Below are 20793 nucleotides of genomic sequence, written 5' to 3' on the forward strand. Positions count from 1 at the left end.
GAAAAAAAATCATCCCACATCCAATCACCAATATCAAAGATCAGACACTAGTACCTATGCACAGAATCAGATGTCCATGTCTTTTTAATACGTCTCCTTATCTCACAACTTTTGAATCATCTATTGGTATTGTATTTCTCCTCATTCTTTTTATGCTTCAATTTTTTTCATTCTTTTATGCTCGTTTCGTGTATGGAAAAAATTTGATTGTACAGTAAGTATTAATTCAACTTGTTCTTATTTTTACAGGTAATTCATTAGCATACCCTTCCATTTTTGAAATGAAACATCTGTTTACCTCTGATCTTATATCCGGCCAGTATGATACCTCTTTATTCGAAGAATTCCTTAATTGAGTTCGGAAATGGCTTCTTGTGAGGCATGAGCACAAGTAAGAATCATACAAATTTGACTGTTAAGTTCTTTTTGAATTTTTCTAAATATTGTCCAATCTTTTACTTTATAGGCTGATGAATTATCAAGACCACAAGAAGAACAAAGCCAATACATCCATCCCCATGAACTTTGGTGTTGATCTAATTAGTGACAAGAATTGGTTCTACAATCTATCCTTCGAAGGACAGTTGGTGAAAAATTCAGTAATCATTATATCTTCAATTTTATTATAAATAAAAGAGCACCATTTTATTATTTTTGTAATAGAATTGTTTAGAATCCTCTCCTAGCTTCCTCTGCACACTTGCAGCCACAGATCGTCTTCTCCTCCTTTCTTTTGAAGTTCCCTTATGGGAATAGCATCTGCCACTTACGCTTTGGCTCTTATCTACGTCCCTCTGCCCCTCGAGAGACTGCTTTCTAGTAGAGGAAAACTTCTCATTATTGCGCTTGCCTGCGAAAATTTCTACAATAAATTGGGTAGGTCACTAGTATAGTTCCCTAGCCACGATTTTGCTATTTGCTAAAATAATCTAGGATGAATCTCTCCGATGGTTAAGTAAAGAAGGACTCTTTGGGGTCTAATTTTTTCTAGCCTGTTCCATGTTATATGTGGCAGCATATTGATGTGATCCTCTATTACATGCAAAAGAAATCCAAGTACAATGTTGGCAAGACTTTTAAATACATAACTGTAGATTGTGTATTTATGTCCAAGATTGCATCTCTTTGGGACAAGTATGCAAATGTAGAAAGAGTTGAAAGTTGTGTTGACGAAGAGTTCATCATAGGTGATTATATGAATGGATACAAAGTGCTTGTTGTTATCGCATGGTACACGGTGGACTATGTTTTTGTCCCGGTGCATCTGAAGGAACAACTCCATTGGGTCTTGGTAGTTGTATCGCTTAATGATAAGCGTATTGATGTTTACGACTCATATAGAGCAGCAGACCTTGATGCATCCATCATAGTCAAAATACAAAAGTTTTCTCGGTTTATTCCTTCATATCTAACAATGAATGATTTCTATAACAAGAAAGGAATCGATGCATCGTCCGTCAAATTAAAAAAATTTGATGTGGTTTTCATGAATGATATACCTCAATAGGAATTTGGTGCCTGTAAGTTAATATATTTTTTTTATATAGCTTATCGATAAATTGCTAATGTGTATTCATCTCTTTCTACTTCTTCTATACCCAATTGGTAAAATGTGAATAAATTATTTTTTTGATAGTTAATTAACAATTTAGGTGTTGCGTGGGGATTGTGGAATTTTTATGTTTGCATTTGCGGAGCATTTGAGTTATGGCCAAGTCATTTCAGTGGGTAATTTTGATTCACAATTCTTACATACAAGATATGTCGCCCTTCTTTGAAGTTACGACTAGCAAAAGATTGAAGCCGGAGCCATGAGTGATAGTGAGTCACCTCCATAGTTTAATTGGCCATGTTTACAGTGTGATAGTAGCAAAAAAATTATAACTAATTAATCGAATTCTATGCAATGACTGTTTATTTTATTTTGGTTCTGAATACCTATGCGTATTTTGTATATTTTTCGGTTGCACTTATGATTGCTACGTATTTATTTTATCAATATATTCATGTTTTATTTCAATTAAATACATTCCTAAGTATATTTCACTCTTCCTTATATGTACGCATCTGAAATTCATATAAACTACAATTTATACAAAAAAGAAGTGAATACAATTATCATAAGTACATGGATACAAGTTATTTATCTTCACTTGATACAAATATACAAAAATTATTATATTTCTATATTTTAAATACAGTTAAATTTCTTTTTGAAATTAGTCTAAACTCGACAACTATCAGACACAATTGATACAATTTATTACACGGATTATCAATCATATACAATTATAATTTAATACAAAAATAGTGAATACAGTTATTTTAAGTACATGGATACAAGTCATTTATCTTCACTTGAATACAAATATACATCAATTATTTTTATATTTTGAATACAACTAAAATTCTTCTTGAAATAATACTAAACTCGACAACTATCAGTAACAATTGATACAATTCATTACACAGATTATCCATTTAAATACAAGTACAAAATAGAACACTTAATCAAAAAAAATCGAATACATTTGATTATTATAATAAGTATACAACGTTCAGAATTTGATTAAAATAATGAATATTCAATACCAAAATGAATGATACAAAAGGAATTAATTTATATTCGTCAATTGAATACTATCATCTGAATCTATTTAAGCAAAACTCATCATTACAGAAGTTCATTATACCAAGCACTAAAATATAAGGAGCTCAAAAAAATCCAAAAAGAGAGTATGTAAATAAAATATATCTAGATCGCTAACTAAGTAACACGTGGTCCATTCCTACTCGACCGCCTATTGTGACATTTATTCCCACATGTACTACATGAATTTTTACTCTTCTTTCCATATAGCTCATTGTATACTTCGTCACACAGCTTCTTTTGTGGCCTTTTAGGTTGTCGTTTGAATTCCGATGGCCGAACAATGTCATTCTCAATATGATCAAGTATCTTCCAATAGTTTCTATCAGACAAAGGGTATATAAGAATGTTGTATGTAGTCAACAACATTTTTGGCTTGTAATATTCTGAACAAAATGGATCAGGAACTAGATGTTCGTTTTTTAAAACAACCCAAATATGTGAACACAATATTTCTTCCATCTGGAATCTCATACATGTACAAGTTTTAGTTTTAAGAAAAACTATAAACATTGTATCCTCGTCATTCACAGTGTGCACGTAATCACTTGTTTCTACAACCTGAAAACATCAATATATAACAGCATTATAATGAACATAATTATTATTATAAACTAGATAAATATTTTGAATATAAGAAAAAAAACCAACATATCATCATACGGGTTGATTTTGCTTCATTTTCAGCAAGTATTTTTTGAGCTTTACCACAAAGTGGTGTGAAGGTGAACGAAGCTAAATTACGATTAGTGTAATTCCATGGTCCAAACATCTGTCTATTCCTCAAAAGAAATCATAAATTGGCAATTCCCTTGCCAACAAAAGTGTTGAATTTATGGACTCCGTGATGTTTGATGTCATCATCTATCCTCGATCAACTGTTAAATATACCCTAGCCCATTTTTCATATCCTGCCAACTCTAAATATTCCTTTATCCAAACATTAAATTGTTCAACCTTGCTCTTCAGCATATCAAAATCAGTCTGCTTGTATACTTTTGTCATGGTATAAAACACTTTCGACAAATTACCATGCACATTTTGATAGTGCTTTTTCACATTACCCCATAAGTGTCATATTCAAGCATAATGTGGCACAACATTGTATACCCTTGAAATTGCCTTTGTAATGCTCTCATTCCTATCGAATACAACTCACGTGGTTTCTCTTTCACCATAAGCTTCTCTAAATTGTTTGAAGAACCAAGTCCATCAAGCATCATTTTCTAAATCAAGAATATCGTACACTAGTGGCAATATATTTCCTGCATATAAACATACATTTAAAAAAAAGGACATTAAGATTGTATTTTTAAAAAAATATACAATATTAAGTGCTTAATCTAAAGTATTCATACAACATCAATTACCTACTCCATCTAAAATATTGGCAGATACAAATGTCCCATTATAAGTGCCTCTGAAGTGGCTGCCATTCACTACAACGATAGGTCTACAATTTTCAAAACCCTTTATAAATGGAAAGAGAGAAATAAACAGATACAAAAACTCATTTTCATTTGTTTTCTTCATCCTTATATGCGATCCAGGGTATGTAGTATCCAATATGTATAAGTAGCTTGATAGTTTACTATATGAACTAGACGGTGTCTCCCTCAACAAAATCACAATATTTTCCTTAGCTCTCCATGCCTGAACGTAGGTTACATCAATTCCAAGATCCAATTTAACATTGTCCATTACATCCTTTGGTGTGTATTTTGTTTTGTGATTGGACAACTTAGGTTTAATTATCCCTCCAATCAGACTGCTTGTTTCTTGTCGTTAAGAATACACCTTGTCCTTCAATGAACATGCATGCTCATCGTTGAACTCTCTAATTCTAAACATTTCTGATTTATTGATATTCGACAACTTTATTACCCATTTACACTCCTCGAATACATAGATAAGAGTGCAACTATTATTTAATATGAAAAAATAATATTCAAATGAATTAGTATACAAATATATAAAATAAAGAAATTCAAAAAGTATACAAACACGCATACCTGATTGAATTTGACCTTTCTGTTGGAAATTGAAATATATGGTGTCACAACCCAAGCTTAGGGCCTAGACGTGACACGGCGAATGAAGCACTCAGAGGTAACTCACCCAATCCTCTTAGCATTCATTGAGAATCTCATCGGTAATGATAAACAAATCAAGCGAAAACATAAACGGATATACGGACTAAGGGATTTCACATTCAATAAGAGTCAAAGTCAAAATAACATCATTTACTACGTCCAACAATACCTTCTATATTAAAGACTTGGCGGGGGATAAGACATGTCCCTATAACATCCTAAAGATTAAGTCAAAAGCCAAAATGTAACTCAAGTGTCTAAATATAACATAAGCTAGAAGGGGAAAAGGATATAGTTGTAACACCCTAATTTTCTTTTTATGGTTTTTTTCTAAAGGATTGCTAGGTGATCCACGTTATCTATGAAGTTCTACATAAGCTATTGATTGGGATGTATTACATAGAAAAGCTACTTGAGTACACGTCGAGCTTAGGTAGCAAGAATTACATAGGTTCTTAAAGTGAGACGAGATTTCAAACCCACGAAAGAGGAATAAGGAGACGTAGCACCTACTTGAAACAAGTAGGTGATGCACCTACTTAGACTAAGTAGGTGATGCACCTACTTGAACCAAGTAGGTGATACACCTACTTGGAGTGGACCCCATGCTGCCACGTGGCAGCCTTGGCTTGGATGCATGGATACGGTGGCCCAATAGGGGCTGGACATGTGTCACCCTTAGGGGATGTCATGTGTCACCTTCTAAGGAGGTGTATATATGTATATCTTGATGGCTAAGAAGTCATTTTTCAGCCTTACACTTAGAAATTTGAGGGGAAAAACTTAAAGAATAAGAGAGAGTACCTACGACAGCAATAAGGAAGAAAGGTAAGCCCTTCGATTTTATTCCGTCAATTAATTATATGATGTGTTCTTTGATCAAATGGAGGTGTTTAATAACATAAATAAACTGGTTGGGGCAGCAAGGAGGTTCTTGTTCTTGTTAGCAAACCCGTTTTTAGATATGACTGCCATTAGAAATATTAGTATAAATCCTTGTGTAAAGCTTCATTTCTAGTGATTCAAGATGTTTTGGAAAGATATTTCATAGGGATATAACTTTCATTTAGGCTCGAAAACCCATTTTTTTCTTTTAGCTTCTCGAAAGAGGGTGATGAAGTATAGGGGAGGTGCTGCCCAAATTTTGTTTTGGAAATCCTACATGGACAGTTGTTGGTATTTTCGACATATCATTTTTTACAGAATTATTGTAGGGGTGATTCAAAATTGTATGCGACCCTAATACATATGTATATAACTTTAATTAGGCCATAAAGCCTACTTCCCCATTTACCCCTTCGAAATAGAGTAATAATACAGGACAGTAGGTTGTCCAGAATTCTGGTTTGAATAGTTTGGGCTGATTTTTATTAATTTCATGTTTAGTTTCGATATGATGAGACTCTTAAACTTAAGTAGATATTTGATTGTGTATTTAAGGTGTATATATGATTATACAATCTAAGAGGAACTGTTTGACGAAGTGGATTTTGATTGGTCTATGGCGTAGAGGAATTGAACTCCCTAAGTTGTGGTAGAACTTATTATATGCTAAAACGCCAAGGTTTGTGTATAAACTTGAACTTAAAATAGTTTATTTTCTAAAATTTGATGTATTTTGATGGGTTGTTTCCTTGATCCTTGTTTTGTATTTTGGTATGACTATTATCTCAAGTATTGCAAAAGCTTTCGCTAAACCGCCCACTTATACGAATTGCTTGATCATTTTGCATTCTTGATGGAACTTTTTCCTTCTTGTTATGGTCACTTATCATCGATATTGACATGCCTCTCGATTCGGATTTTGTCCATCTTGACTTTGAATTTATATTTCATCTTGACGATGAAGTTTCGCCCATTTTCGAGTACGAGTGGAAAGCCACTTTCAACATGGTTCTTGATTCTCTTGATATTGGGTGACGACCCTTCTTGATATGGGATTCGGTCCTTCTTGATTTTGGGGCTTCGGTCCATCTTGATATTGATTGTGCTTAGTGTGAAGGCATGACGTACCTATTGGGCCAAATTGATTATTTGACAACTCTTTTGAATTGAATTGTAGCTTTCTTGATACTTGAATCTTTGAATATTAATATTGATATTTTGAAAATCTTTAAGGTTTGTATTCGATACTTTGATATACTTGTTCACTTGGGCTTACTTTCACCTTATTGATCCACCAGCGACGAACAAGGGAATTGAAGAGTTTAATGGCTCCAATCCCAAAGTGTATACATCACTAAGCTTTATGCTTAGCGATAGTTGTTTTCTATCGTAGGTAATGTGCGGGACGATATGTGAAGATGGCCATTTGTAGTAGACTTTCTGGAGTCCTTGTGAAAATCACATTTGCATATGCATCTAGTTTTTATAAATATTTTGGGGGACTTGTACATGATACATGTGGCTTGTGAAAACAAAACTATATGCTTGCAACTTGAATAGGGTGACTAGTTTTGCTATTTTGAAGTGTGCTTTTAACTCAAGTCATGCTTGTACTGTGTTTATATGTTGGCTTGTCATTTTGCACAAAGTAGGATAATAGTTTTGTAATAACTACTGATTCAAATTTTGTGTATTTTATGGACCCGCAACGGTGTTGACTATTTGTGATTTTAAAAAAAAGTAAAACTACCTTTTATTTCATAAGTGGCATCCTCCCAAAGGGGGTGCTACAATTGATCCCGAACCATGGGAACTCACCAATAGTGATAACCTTCAACGAACAATCTAGCCACGAGGAGGAGAGTGTAGAGCGAAGATTATGTGTTAGTACTTTGAATGTACTATGTATGAGCAGGCTATATAAGAAAGAACATCAAGAAATTTATAAGAAATATGCATAAGTAAATGCACGCATGCGAATCATCATATGAAACCTTAAAACATTCATTTTGTGGGAAAGTGACCTTACACGACATTTAAGACCATGCGAGCTATTACATAGAATCCAACATAACCCCATACGTTGGCAAGGGAAGACTACTTGCCGGGTAGAACTCCGTCAACTTTAATCATTTCTTTAACTTTAACTTTAAGGGCTAATTGTGGATCCACTAGCCTAAATAGCCGACAAGGGCCCCTATGTTGGCGCATAGTTAATGCAACATGAGACTTTACTTACGGATCCCTTAGGTCGAGTCCCCATCTACATGCTACATTCGGTTCTAGGTCAGTCCCACGGAATACATTTAGATATCAAATAACATAAGAATTGCATACCTTAACATCAAATCATCATTATGTGGAATAACTCATTAAAACATTTCATTTGATTCAATGCGAGAATTGTCCTTTCACATTGAAACCTTGCTTTGGATAAGAAGCCCTTTCATCATTCAATCATTTCATCATAACACTCTCTTTACAAAAACATTTACTTCATAACTTTCATTTGGAGTCAAAAAGCTTTCAAGTCAAACTTCATTGGAAACATAGTAAAACTAGGTGGGTTCTGTTCAATTCATCTTTCAAACATGCTTTTCAAAAGGACCATGCATAAAAATTTCAATTGAGTCAATTCAAAACATACTTCAAACAATCCACTATTCATTTCAAAGACCCATAATAGCTTGAGATAGTCAATTACTTGAAATTCAACAATTCATGCAATTGAGTAGTAATATAAGTTTACTTGAACATAATATAAATAATTTGAATCATAATCTAGCAATTTGAAAAGGATTGAACAATACCCATTTGAAGATTCACAAACCCAAGATAGGAAATTAGGGCATTCATAGGTAGTAATCAATTTCATGCAATTTGAGTCAATAATAATACTTTCAATCATGTTTCATGCTAATAAGAAGAAATTAGAAGTGCCCATAAAGAATTTTTACTTGAAATCAAAGAAATTAGTTGGAAAGGATTTTGGTACTCCATGGATGGAAGGAACCATAGATGAAGAAACCCACATACCTTAGAGAAGAACTTGAAGAAGAATTGAAAAGGTCTTTATGGACTTGAAGAAATCTTGATAATAGGTCTTCAATGGGGAGCTTGAATCCTTAGCTTCAGATGTAATCTTATTGGAGTTGATTCGAGAATGAGGAGGAATGAATTCTAGGGTTCTAGGTAGTGAGAAGGGTGGAAAATAACCCCATAAATTATCAAAATCCGCCTACACAGGTTCAGGGAAATGTCCAAATTGCACTCTCTTAAATCTGGAAATTTTTGCATAAATTTGAATATTCTGGGAATAAGTCTGCGATGCGGAGATGTCCCATTTCAGTTCATTTTCTTCTGAAATAGGTAAATCGAGCTCGGAGAACCCAGAAACACATATTATACATAAAACGCATGCATCAAATAAATTTTATGTACAATTTTCTATGCTAGGTCAAATTTGACCAAATTTGAGTTCAGCTTGAACTCGGACAAATTTTCTCTATCAGGGAACAACTCCACAACACGCCTTTGTCGCAGAGTCGTCTATTTTGGCCAATTCTTGAAAAATCTCATCTCGCAAAATACGAGTCCGAAAAATCCTCCAAAGCCATGTGTTCTCTATTTTTCCTTATTATGACACATTCTAACCCTCAAAACCCACGGGACCTTACATATGGTCAATGAAATATTGTGTCATCACAACTTTTACTATTGCCTTGTCTTTGAACACCTGATCTACCATTAGCTCTTTTTGCTTAGTATTTCATATAATCTCGCACCTCACCACTTTGATTTTCAATGGCTCACAGTCATCTGCAAGCACTAACACCTGTGCATCAAATGTATTATTTGCATCTATTCCGCGCATTCCTACCCTTTCTACCTGAAGATTTATGTCCTCAATTCGCCATTTTTCACAAATACATCCACACAAAATGGATACTTTGCTAAATTCTTGCTATCTTTTTTTAACGACACATAAACTCTTACGCCCATCTCATTATGTATCTCCAAAGGTGCATCGCTATCATTGATCTTATACTTCATCTTCATACATTGGAATCTCAAATCAATATCAATTTGCTTAGCAACTACCTTCACTAATTCCTTATAACTTGCATACTCCTTCAACATGATCGTCTCTATTGTGTAATCAACATAGCAATTATTTTTATTCCATCTTCCAGAATGCATGATCAGAAAACTAATGCTTCTCACTCTTCAACAAATTAAAATTATCATCAATTAATGTTAAAAAGAAAAATGTATCTTACATGGATTTGTATTTCTATAAATTTTGTATTTCTATAATTCAATTTATATTTCAAAAATTGAGTTGTATCCGAATTAGATTTTTGTATCCCTCACAGTTTGTATTCAAACTTCTAAAGCATATAAAATTTGTATCCCTCAAAATAATGATTACATTGTATTCGTAACATATTTGCATTCTTATACACAAAATTATACTTATCACGTATGTATTTTCAAAAAAAATTGTATTTTAAATGTTATACAAACAAATTACCAAAGTATTTATGCATTTCGAGAAAACAATTTGTATTCCAAAAAAGTTTTTTATCTAAAGTAGAGTTGTTTGTATTCACGCTCAAAAAACATACAACATTTTAATATATGCAATATACAAAATATAAACAAATTGGTTTTCACAAACTTTATACATGTAGACTATCAACTTTGTATTTTAAAAACTAATTTGAATCAACTAATTTGTATATAATATACAATATGCAACTCTAATTTATATCCAATATCCAATATACAGTGAACGGCTATAAGCAATATACATACAAATTACCAACTTTGTATTTTCCAAACTAAATTGTATTTTAGATATTAGATATAGATAGGGAAATTTTCACAAACATCAAATGAAAATTATCAAGACTATATTTGCAAACAAAATTGTATTCAAAATATATTACGGATCATATCAATTTGTATACAACAATATACATTAAGGATCATACCAATTTGAAATTCCAAGCTCATTTGTATTCTAAGCAAACTATACAAATTATCAAGTATTTATTCCAATCAATTCTCTGATGCGCTTAGTCAATCAACACTATCATATTATCAAATTTGTATCAGAGTACAAATTTCTAAAGTTAATCCGTATATTTATCAATGAGTTTTTTGAGAGAATACTTGTTCGACTTCATTTGGTGAAAAATTGAGACTTGTAGATTCAAATAGTTGTCACAGATCCAACACTTTTTTTGTATTAATCTGAAGGACAAAGATGAATTGTTCCAAATCCATTAGCAATTTTGAATTTTCGATAAAAAACAATGATTATCCAAAGGGTTTTTTAGTTTCAAGAAGGATGAGTGATGATAAACTGACTTTCAAAGTCATGCATGTAACTGCAATGATATGAAAGTGATTTCAGCGATTTTTATCAAGTTGGATGAGTTGTATTCTGTGATTTACTCAAATTAGTTATTTGTATCTGTATTTTATTGCGAAGAAAGAATACAAAAATTTAATTGATAGTAAATTAAAATATTGTTATTTCACATAAATAGTGAAAGTATAGCTAAGGGGTACTATTTAAGGCTAATGTTTGCTGTTTGTAAAAATTTTCCTAGTTAGATCAGTCTATTTTAATCTCTCCAATTTCAGCCCATTTGACACCCCCGGATGAAACATTGAATTGACGTCACGTAATTATAAGCGAGAGCAGTGTCGTCGATTCTACATTGCCAAATCTCTTAGCCTACTTCCACAAGTAGAAAAGATGACTGCTCCAATCCATTAGAGGTTTCAAAGGAGCTCACTTATTTGCAAGAACCCACAAGCTGGAATTTATTTGGACCTCTATCATAAGATTTGACATGACTGTAAAGCAATATCGTGCTACAAGTTCTGGTCCTAGACTCAACACTGCAATTACAAAAAATGACAATAGACATGTTACACAAAAAGGACAAGCTGAATATTCGCTTTGCCGCTATAGGAACTGTACAAGTATGTAGATGTAAGTATGATGGGACGAATATAGACCTTGGATCCTATGTTAACCTTGAATTTCTAACTTCCATTTCTCCCAATTTGACTGTCAAACATGAAGTTCTTGAATTGTGACATAGGTTAATGCACAAATGTGAACCATAGCTGCACAATAAACAATTCAGGATAAATTATTAGATTACAAACACCGAAAAACAACTAGATTTTTCAAGTTCAAAATTCCTCCTCAACGTTTCCAGAAAAGACATTTTCTGATTGAAACCTCCTATCTGACTCCAGCACACTGTAATAACATGTTAACTCAAATACATACAGAAGATTCCCTTACCTTATATAGAAAGTTAAACTGAAAAAACACGATTCATCAATGTCGATTTTATTAGAGTGACTTGCAGTCTGCTACAATTTCAATGTAGACTTCATGTATCTCAAAGCAGATCGCAGCATTGCTCTAGCTTTCCTATCCGGGATGCATCCAGACAATAGCATTTCTTCATAGACAGCTGGAACCTGAAAGCCAAAATATTTAGCTGATCCCCACGCAACTTTGATGTAGGAAAGCACAATCCCGTAAATTTGACAAAGATAACAATCTGAATGTGAAATTCATTATTCTAACAACATGATATTGCTGCATCAAAAGATTGAGTTTCGGAGTTTATATAATGAAATAATCCCTCAATATGCAAACTTAACATAAAAGAAGACTCAAGAGTAAGACATTAGGTGGAAAAAACCAACAGAAATAATCAAAGAAGATACAAAATAGCAACTCCATCTCAACAGAAATAAATAAAAAGTACGTGTTTACCCTTTCAAACTTCTCCACACGTATCAAGGTTTTCATGAGAGTGGTGTAAGTAACAACATCCGGCTTCATATCCTGCAGTCGTAGGATATGTATGGAAGTTAGAAGGATATAGAGTCACTAAGGGGCGAAAATACAGAAATTTGTATATTTACTATGCATAGGAAAAAAGATAAGACGGACTTACATTTTCTTTCATATACTTCAATACAGCAAAAGCTTCAGCATCTCTCCGATCCTCACCAAATGCATTAATTAGTGAATTGAGAGCTAACAGGCTGGGCTTTAGACCATCACCCTTCATGATCCTAAAGGCATTTACTGCTTGTTCAGACAATCCCTATTGGTGGAGAAAGAAACTTTTTACATAGGTATCATAAGATATCTTGAAGATAAAGAACATAATCTACAGAAGGCTAAAATATTGAGATAAGATATGAGGTTAACCAGCAATGCACATATATGTCCACCACCTGATTGGTGGAGTTAAGCATACGTCAGGCTTCGTTACAGATTCATTTTGTTCTTTGGTTCTCTTTCTTTCTTACTTTTTTTTTTTTTTTTTGGGGGTGGGGTGGGGGGTGGGGGGTAATGTAATGGGATCTGCATGAACTACCTTCCATAGTATGTGATAGCCCAATCACAATTAGACAAATCTTGTGAAGGAAGAAGTAGGGGTGGCAATTGGGCGGCTTGGGTCAAGTTTGCACAGGTCATAATGGGTTAAGACAACAATTGGGTCAAGACCCGACACAACCCAACCCAAATTAGTTTGGGTCAAAACGGGTAGGGTCAAAATGGGTTATATAACAGGTCAAGACTCAATCCAAACCAATTTTTACTAAGCATAATTGTTTTATTTGTTCTTTCAAATTATTTTAGTACTTCAAAATTATTTTTTTCTTTATTATGGCTTATATATAACATATCAAATTGAAAAAAAAAAGTTTTTTAAAAATATTTTAACAAAATTTCTCATGAGCCAATTCGGGTTACATATCAACCCATTTTTTTATGGGTTGAGCTAATGAATGAGCGGGTCAATAATCAATCCAAACTTAAACGGGTTGGGTTGGATTGGGCCGGTTGAGTTTGATTTTGCCACTCCTAGGAAGAAGCGCAGAAGTCCACGGAAGAACATTTATCCAAGTGCTACAATTATTTGGTGACCCAATTGAAAGAGTTCACAATGTTGAGGATTGGGGTCTTAAGATCAGGTATTAAGAGTCCAAAGAAAAAGGCTCAAAGTTGCCTAAATTTTTAAGGCAAGAATCTTGAAGGCCAGCAATTGTGTGCTTCTAAATAGAGTGAATTGGGGTCCAAGAAACTTCAAGAGCGTAGGAATTTCTTGCAACAAGCTAGGTCAAGAAGTACAAATAAATCAGCACAAACTTGGCGCCCTCCAAGTCAAACCTTTCAAGATTTTAAGTTCCTTTCCTAGCTCGGGTTTTGATTAGTTTCCTAATCTATTTGTACTGGGTTTAATGCCTTCCTAATTCCGAAGGATGTTAAGATTTCTTTCCTTAATTAGCTAGTTATTTCCTAGTTCTTATTTATTTTGTTTTTCCAACCAAATTTGGTTAGACTTTTTAGCTAGCATGGCTGCTCCTCATAGTTTATATAAAAGGGGTTTCTCTTCGTTTTCTTTGCCTTATATTATTAATAATATGGAAATGTTATCTTCCTTGCACCATTGTGTGTGTGGGATGACTTTAGATTTACCTTGCAACCCTACCAGAGCATTTTTTAGGAGGTAGGACAATCTTGTTCTTGATATCTTTGGTTTTTACTAGGGACCTCACTTAAGAGTAGGGATGGCAACGGGGTGGGGCGGGCTGGGTTTTAAGTTGTGCGTGATGGGACAGGTTTTAAGCTATGCGGGACGGGGAGGTTTTTAGGCTATGCGGGTGTGGGTTGAATAATTGTTTTCTAAACTAATGCGCGGTGGAGCGGCTTGCGGGTTTAAAAATAATAATATAAAGTTAATATTATTCTCATGAACATACCCAAAATTATATGTAGCTTTGCTTAAAATTATATGAAAACTGCATGTATTACATACACTACAAATTAGTTACAGTTGGTTGGAACGTGGGAATATAGTGTCTCTATGTAGGTATGTGAATATATATTCAATTATGACTTCAAATGGTGATGACGCATTTTTTTGAATTTTAAACCTAAAAAAAATTTAAAATTTTTTTACAAGTACAAGCAATTTTCAACCATCAACTGTGATGGTTTGCTCCCACTACCAATTAGCTCCTAGGAATACAATTACAAACTAGAAAATGATCAACAACAACAACAGCCCAGTGAAATCCGACAACGTGGGGTCTGGGGAGGGTAAAGTGTACGCAGACCTTATTCATACCAAGGTAGGACGACTGTTTTCGGAAGACCCTCAGCTCATTAGAAGCATAAAAAGAAATCAGATAAGGCTAAGAAGTTCAAAGCGATATGAGAAAGCAAATAACGAATAACGCAAATAACAAAAGCAACACAGATAAAATAGAGTAATCAAAGTACAAAAAGTAATAGAGAGATAATAACAGAAGTCAGAGTACAAGAAATTATAGTGCGCTAATGCGCCTACTAATACGGAAGAATAATGAGACTATGTACTAGCCTTCTACCCTAATATGGGTCCTCCACACCCTCCTATCTAAAGGTCATGTCTTCGGTAAGCTGTAACTGCGTCATGCCCTGTCTAATCACCTCTCCCCAATATTTCTTCGGCCTACCCCTACCTCTTCTGAAACCATCCATGGCCAACCTCTCACACCTCCGCACTGGGGCATCTGTGTCTCTCCTCTTCACATGTCAAACCATCTCAGTCGTATTTCCCGCATCTTGTCTTCCACCGAGGTCACTCCTACCTTGTCCCGAATAGCCTCATTTCTAATCCTGTCGCTCCTGGTATGCCCACACATCCATCTCAACATTCTCATTTCGGCAACTTTCATCTTTTGAACGTGAGAGACCTTAACTAGCTAACACTTCACCCCATATAACATAACCGGTCTAACCACCACTTTGTAGAACTTGCCCTTAAGTTGTGGTGGCACCTTCTTGTCACATAGCATACTAGAAGTGAGCCTCCATTTCATTCACCCTGCCCCAATACGATGTGTGACATCATCGTCAATCTCTCCGCTGCCTTGCATGATAAACTCAAGGTACTTGACACTACTTTTTTTTTGGATGGTCTGGTCATCAAGCCTAACTTCCGCGCCAACCTCCTGAGGTGTCTCACTGAACTTACACTCTAAGTCCTCTGTCATGGTCCTACTCAGCTTAAAGCCTTTAGACTCCAAGATATGTCTCCAATCCTCCAGCTTAGCGTTAACTCTGCTACGACTCTCATCGATCAGGACTATGTCGTCCGCGAAAAGCATACACCATGGAACCTCACCTTGAATTTGTATCGTCAATCCATCCATCACCAAGACAAATAAAAACGGACTAAGAGCTGATATGTAACCCCATCACAACTGGGAAGTGCTCTAAGTCCCCTTCTGTCCTTACCCTAGTTTTTGCACCCTCATACATGTCCTTGATCACCCTAATATACGTCACAGGTACACCTTTAGCCTCCAAACAACTATAGAGGCGTGTCTGTTTCAGAGAACTAGTTCGAATTTATGCCGGGACGCTCAACTACAGAAACCATCCATCTTATGAGGAGACTCAACTACAAAAGCCATCCATCTTATGAGGAGACTGATAGAGCAATATAGGGAGAGGAAGAGGGACTTGCATATGGTATTCATAGTATGGCTTAGAAGTTTGATACCTCTATAGTTGTTACAATTTTGAATATCCTCCTTGTTTTTGTATAGAGGGATCATTAAGCTCGACCTCCATTCTTCGGGCATTGTTGTCGTCTTAAAAATGACATTAAATAACCTAGTCAGCCACTCCAAACCATCGAGCTCGCACTCTTCCAAAATTCCCCAAGAATCTCGTCAGGTCCGTTCGCTCTTCCCCAGCGCATCCTATGCACAACACCCTTAACCTATTCGATCGTAATACTCTTGCAACACCCAAAATTGTGAAGCCTCCCTGTATGTTCCAAATCTCCCAACACAATTTCTATGTCCCCTTCTTCATTCAAGAGTTTATGGAAGTACGACTGTCATCTCTGTTTAATGAGGGTCTCTTCTACTAGTACTTTTCCACGCTCGTCCTTAATGCACTTCACTTAATCCATATCGCGTGCCCTTCTCTCTCGTGCCCTGGCTAGCTTGAACAATTTTCTATCCCCGCCTTTCTCTTCTAGTTCAGCATAAAGGCGTTCAAAAGCTGTCGTTTTTGCCGTCGAAACCGCCGACTTCGCCTCCTTCCTCGCTATCTTATAAAGTTCCGTATTCGTCCACTTCTCCACCTCATCCTTGCTTTCTATCAGCTTCGCATACGGTATCTTCTTTGCTTCCACCTTCCCTTGCACTTCTCCATTCCACCACCAATCCCCTCGATGCCAGCCACGGCTACCTGTCGAGACTCCCAATACTTTCCTTGCTATAACCCTAATACAACTAGCCATCCTATCCACATAGTGTTCGCATCCCCACTACTATCCCAGGCCCCCATATCCTTCAATTTCTCTTCCATCTCCGGGGCGCTAGCCGTGGTCAAACTCCCCCATCTGATCCTAGGTCGGTCATCCCCGACCCTCTTCTTCCTCATCATCTAGATCCCTAAATCCATCGTCAAAAGCTTATGTCGGGTCGTAAGGTTGTCGATCAGAATGACCTTATAGTCTTTGCACAGACCTTTATCATCCTTCCGATGGAGTAAGAAATCTATCTGAGTCTTAGCCACCGCACTACGGAAGGTTACCAAGTGGTCCTCCTTCTTTGGAAAACTCGAATTGGGTATCACCAATCCAAAAGCTCTTGCGAAATCCAAAAGTGAAACTCCTCCTCCATTTCTGTCCCCGAAGCCAAAGCCTCTATGAACATCATCATACCCTCCCGAAATAGACCCAATGTGCACATTGAAATCCCCTTCCACGAAAAGCTTCTCAGTAGGTGGTATACCTCCCACTAACTCATCCAAATCCTCCCAAAAACGCCTCTTATCCTCCTCGCCTAAGCCCGCTTGCGGCACATAAGCACTAATAATGTTCAACGTGATCCCTTCAACGACCACCTTAATCGACATCATCCTATCAGTGACTCTCTTAACTTCCACCACCTGATCCCTTAAATTACTGTCTACTAAAATGCCTATCCCATTCCTATACTTAGATCTACCAGAGAACCAAATCTTATACCCATCTGCCTCCTTAGCTTTAGAATCTACCCATTTGGTCTCTTGTACACAAGCTATATTAATCTTCATCTTTTTTAGAATCTTAACTAGCTCTATGGATTTTCCCGTCAACGTCCCAATGTTCCAAGAACCTACTCTCAGTCTAGAAGCTCCTTTAACCTACTTACCCCTCCTTACAAACTAGAAAATGATCGTATACAAAAAATTAAATCTTTGCTCTTAAAATTGCCAAACATTTAAAATATGCCTACTGAATTTTTAAATTTACAAATATGTGAATAGCAAAGTAAATAAAAAGACAAAAGAATATTTATGTGGGGGTAGGGTGGGTTTAAGTGGGGCAGAGCGGGGCGGGTTGAGATTATAGAAAAATACTATGCGGGTCGGGTTTAAAATTTTGTGGGTTAAACTCAACCCACCCCACCCCATTGCCATCCCTACTGAAGAGATTGTCGATATGAATCTTCAATAATCATTTTGCTCCATTCGGAACCTTTTCATTCTAATAATCAGTTATTCGTCTTTTAAGACAACTAGTGATTCTGTAAATCTCTCATTTATCCAAACACTGACATATAATCTCTAACAAAACTAAGAAACCTCCTGCCAAATGCAGTACCTCATGTAAATTTACTAGCGACTAAATATACCTCTAAGTTAATCATTTCTCGCAATGTTTTGAAATTAAAGTGACCTAAACGTGAATGCCATAAAGAATTTGACTCAAGTAACCAATTAGTTTGTACACCTATATGGATACACATATAAAATAATAATAATAAATATCTATTCAGGGAAGTTATGACCTAAGATATCGTGTGAGTAAGTAAGCTATGGAATTTTCACAAAGCAGCCCATCATAGGTCATAATAAGTTTAGAGTTATTTACCCTCTGTGCATAGGCATTAATCAAGGCATTATACATGGTTGAGGATGGCTTCAACCCCGCAGACTTCATCACCTCCAAGCACTCAATAGCATCATTGAACCTTCCTGACTGTCCATAAATATTAATTAGAGTGGTATATGTAACAACGTTGGGCAGTAGGCCCTGACTCTGCATTTTACTCAACAGGCCCTTCACTTCCTCCCATTTCTCCAGCTCACCAAAAGAATTAATCATTATATTGTATGTGGTGGTGCACGGAGAACATCCACTTTCCTGCATCGCCTCAAACAGCTCCTCTGCCTTATTGTGATGTCCATGCTTACTATGGCAATCTATAAGTGTGTTCCATGTAACAGTATCAGGTTGAATTTCCTCCATCTTCATCCTTTCAAATGTAGACATTGCATGATCCAAACAATTGTACTTCCCAAAAGTATCAATCATTATGTTATAAAACTGCCTATCAGGATTCACCCCACTATTCTTCATTTCTTTAAGCACCTGAAATGATCTCTGCCACTCTCCCCTATCACGATAACTAGCTAAGATCCTACTAAACACAAATGAATTTGGTTGAACATTATTCGCTTCCATTTCTTTCAACACAATTCTCGCACTTTCCCACCTACCTTCATTTCCATAAGCATCAATAAGCAAGCTATATGTATGTTCATCTGGAGCAACCCCACTCCTCTCCATCTCTGACACAATATACTCAGCATCCTTCAAAGATCCAGTTTTAACATACCCTTTTAAAACGGCATTAAACGCCCTCGTCCTTGGCTTTAATCCGCCTTCTTTCAACTCCTCGAAGATAGCCTCAGCCTCCTCAGTCCTGCCTGAATTACCCAACTCAGAAATCAAGTTAACAACAGTAGCTGTTTTAGGGCTCAACCCATTACCTTGAACAACACCCATGAAACCTAAAGCTCTATCAACATCACCAGCTTTAGCGAAACCCACAATCATATCATTCAACAATTGCCCATCAAGTTCAATCATATCGGCTTCAATTTCATAACAGAACTTGTCTAACATAGTTAAATCAATAGAATTACTACGAATAAGGGACTGAATAATCAAACTATAATTAACATAGTCAGATTGATACCCGTCTCTGCGCATTCTACACATCAAATTAAGTGCTTTTTCGAGATCACCGTTTCGTGCACAAGCACCAATAAGTGCATTGTAGGTTAAGGGCGTCAGTGTTTGCCGCTGTGAGAGCAAAAAAGCCTCGTACAACTTCTCCGAGCGTCCGAGCGCGTGAATGAGAATTGAGTAGAGCAGTTCGTAAGAGAAACAAACGTTGTGCTTCTGAAGCCATGTAACGAGTGCATACGCTATGGAAATTGAGGATGTCTTGGAGGAGAGACTTTTCAGAAGAGAGTGCCAGAGTGGAGCCGGCACAGCTCGATATGACTCAGCAAGCCGCAACTCGGTCGGGTCGAGTTGTGTGGATGAAGAATTTTCTGAATTGGGTTCGGTGGTGGAGAGAAATTGAAGCAGGGGAGTGAAATCGTAACGTTGATTTGGGTAAGAAAGGACGTCGTATTCTTCATCCTCTTCGTCTAGGCTATCGATATTGAATTGCTTGGAGATGGACAAATGGGAACTTGAGGCCTGTTGCCCAAGAATTTGATGTCGCCGATTGGTGTGCAGACGAAATTGATAACACAGTTGCAACGGCGGAGGAAGTAACAGAGTGTTCATTCTCCGTCTTCTTCTCCAGCAAGTGAAGGTTGAGGGGAGAGATAAACCAACCATGTTTTTCACTTCGAGTAGCTGGAGAGCAGATATTTTATACTTTTGGAGTAATAGTAGCTCTTTAACTGTGCTTGAGATTTAACACTCCCTCACCGTAATTTATGTTAGGAAAGCATATCGGTGAGTTCGGTTTAAACTTTATCAGCTTAATTTATCCCTTATCGATTTGTGTATATGCTAAACTATTTTAGAATTATTAAGATATTAATTTATCGATTATTGATCATTATTGTCACGCCCCGCGCCTATACCCGCATGACTAACTCACTCAGCGAAAGACTTTAACTCATAAATGAACTCAGATGGACACAATAAAATATGTAATTTAATACTCTTAGCAGAACTCATAAAACTCAAATATGTAATAATGTAAGAGACTGAACTCAATGTTTTCAAAACATACTCAAGGAAATAAAGTGAA

The 20793-nt window shown here is 36.0% G+C and overlaps 2 protein-coding genes and 1 pseudogene across 2 annotated transcripts; all 3 read right to left on the bottom strand.

Moving 5' to 3' along the window:
- Nucleotides 1–2767: 2767 nt before the first annotated feature.
- Nucleotides 2768–3655, bottom strand: LOC129890504 (uncharacterized). The gene is made up of 2 exons (XM_055966046.1): nucleotides 3542–3655; nucleotides 2768–3211 (listed from the first exon to the last, which is right to left on the bottom strand). Exons 1-2 carry the CDS (start codon nucleotides 3653–3655, stop codon nucleotides 2768–2770), a joined length of 558 nt encoding a protein of 185 aa, XP_055822021.1.
- Nucleotides 3656–3730: 75 nt separating this feature from the next.
- On the bottom strand, nucleotides 3731–9768 carry LOC129890506 (uncharacterized; annotated as a pseudogene).
- Nucleotides 9769–11460: 1692 nt separating this feature from the next.
- Nucleotides 11461–20430, bottom strand: LOC129889084 (pentatricopeptide repeat-containing protein At5g42310, chloroplastic). The gene is made up of 5 exons (XM_055964213.1): nucleotides 18606–20430; nucleotides 12627–12779; nucleotides 12443–12514; nucleotides 11960–12141; nucleotides 11461–11775 (listed from the first exon to the last, which is right to left on the bottom strand). Exons 1-4 carry the CDS (start codon nucleotides 20370–20372, stop codon nucleotides 12031–12033), a joined length of 2103 nt encoding a protein of 700 aa, XP_055820188.1. The 5' UTR covers nucleotides 20373–20430; the 3' UTR covers nucleotides 11461–11775; nucleotides 11960–12030.
- Nucleotides 20431–20793: the final 363 nt, after the last annotated feature.

This window comes from Solanum dulcamara, chromosome 5 (genome assembly GCF_947179165.1).
Source record: "Solanum dulcamara chromosome 5, daSolDulc1.2, whole genome shotgun sequence".
Classification (NCBI taxonomy): Eukaryota; Viridiplantae; Streptophyta; class Magnoliopsida; order Solanales; family Solanaceae; genus Solanum; species Solanum dulcamara.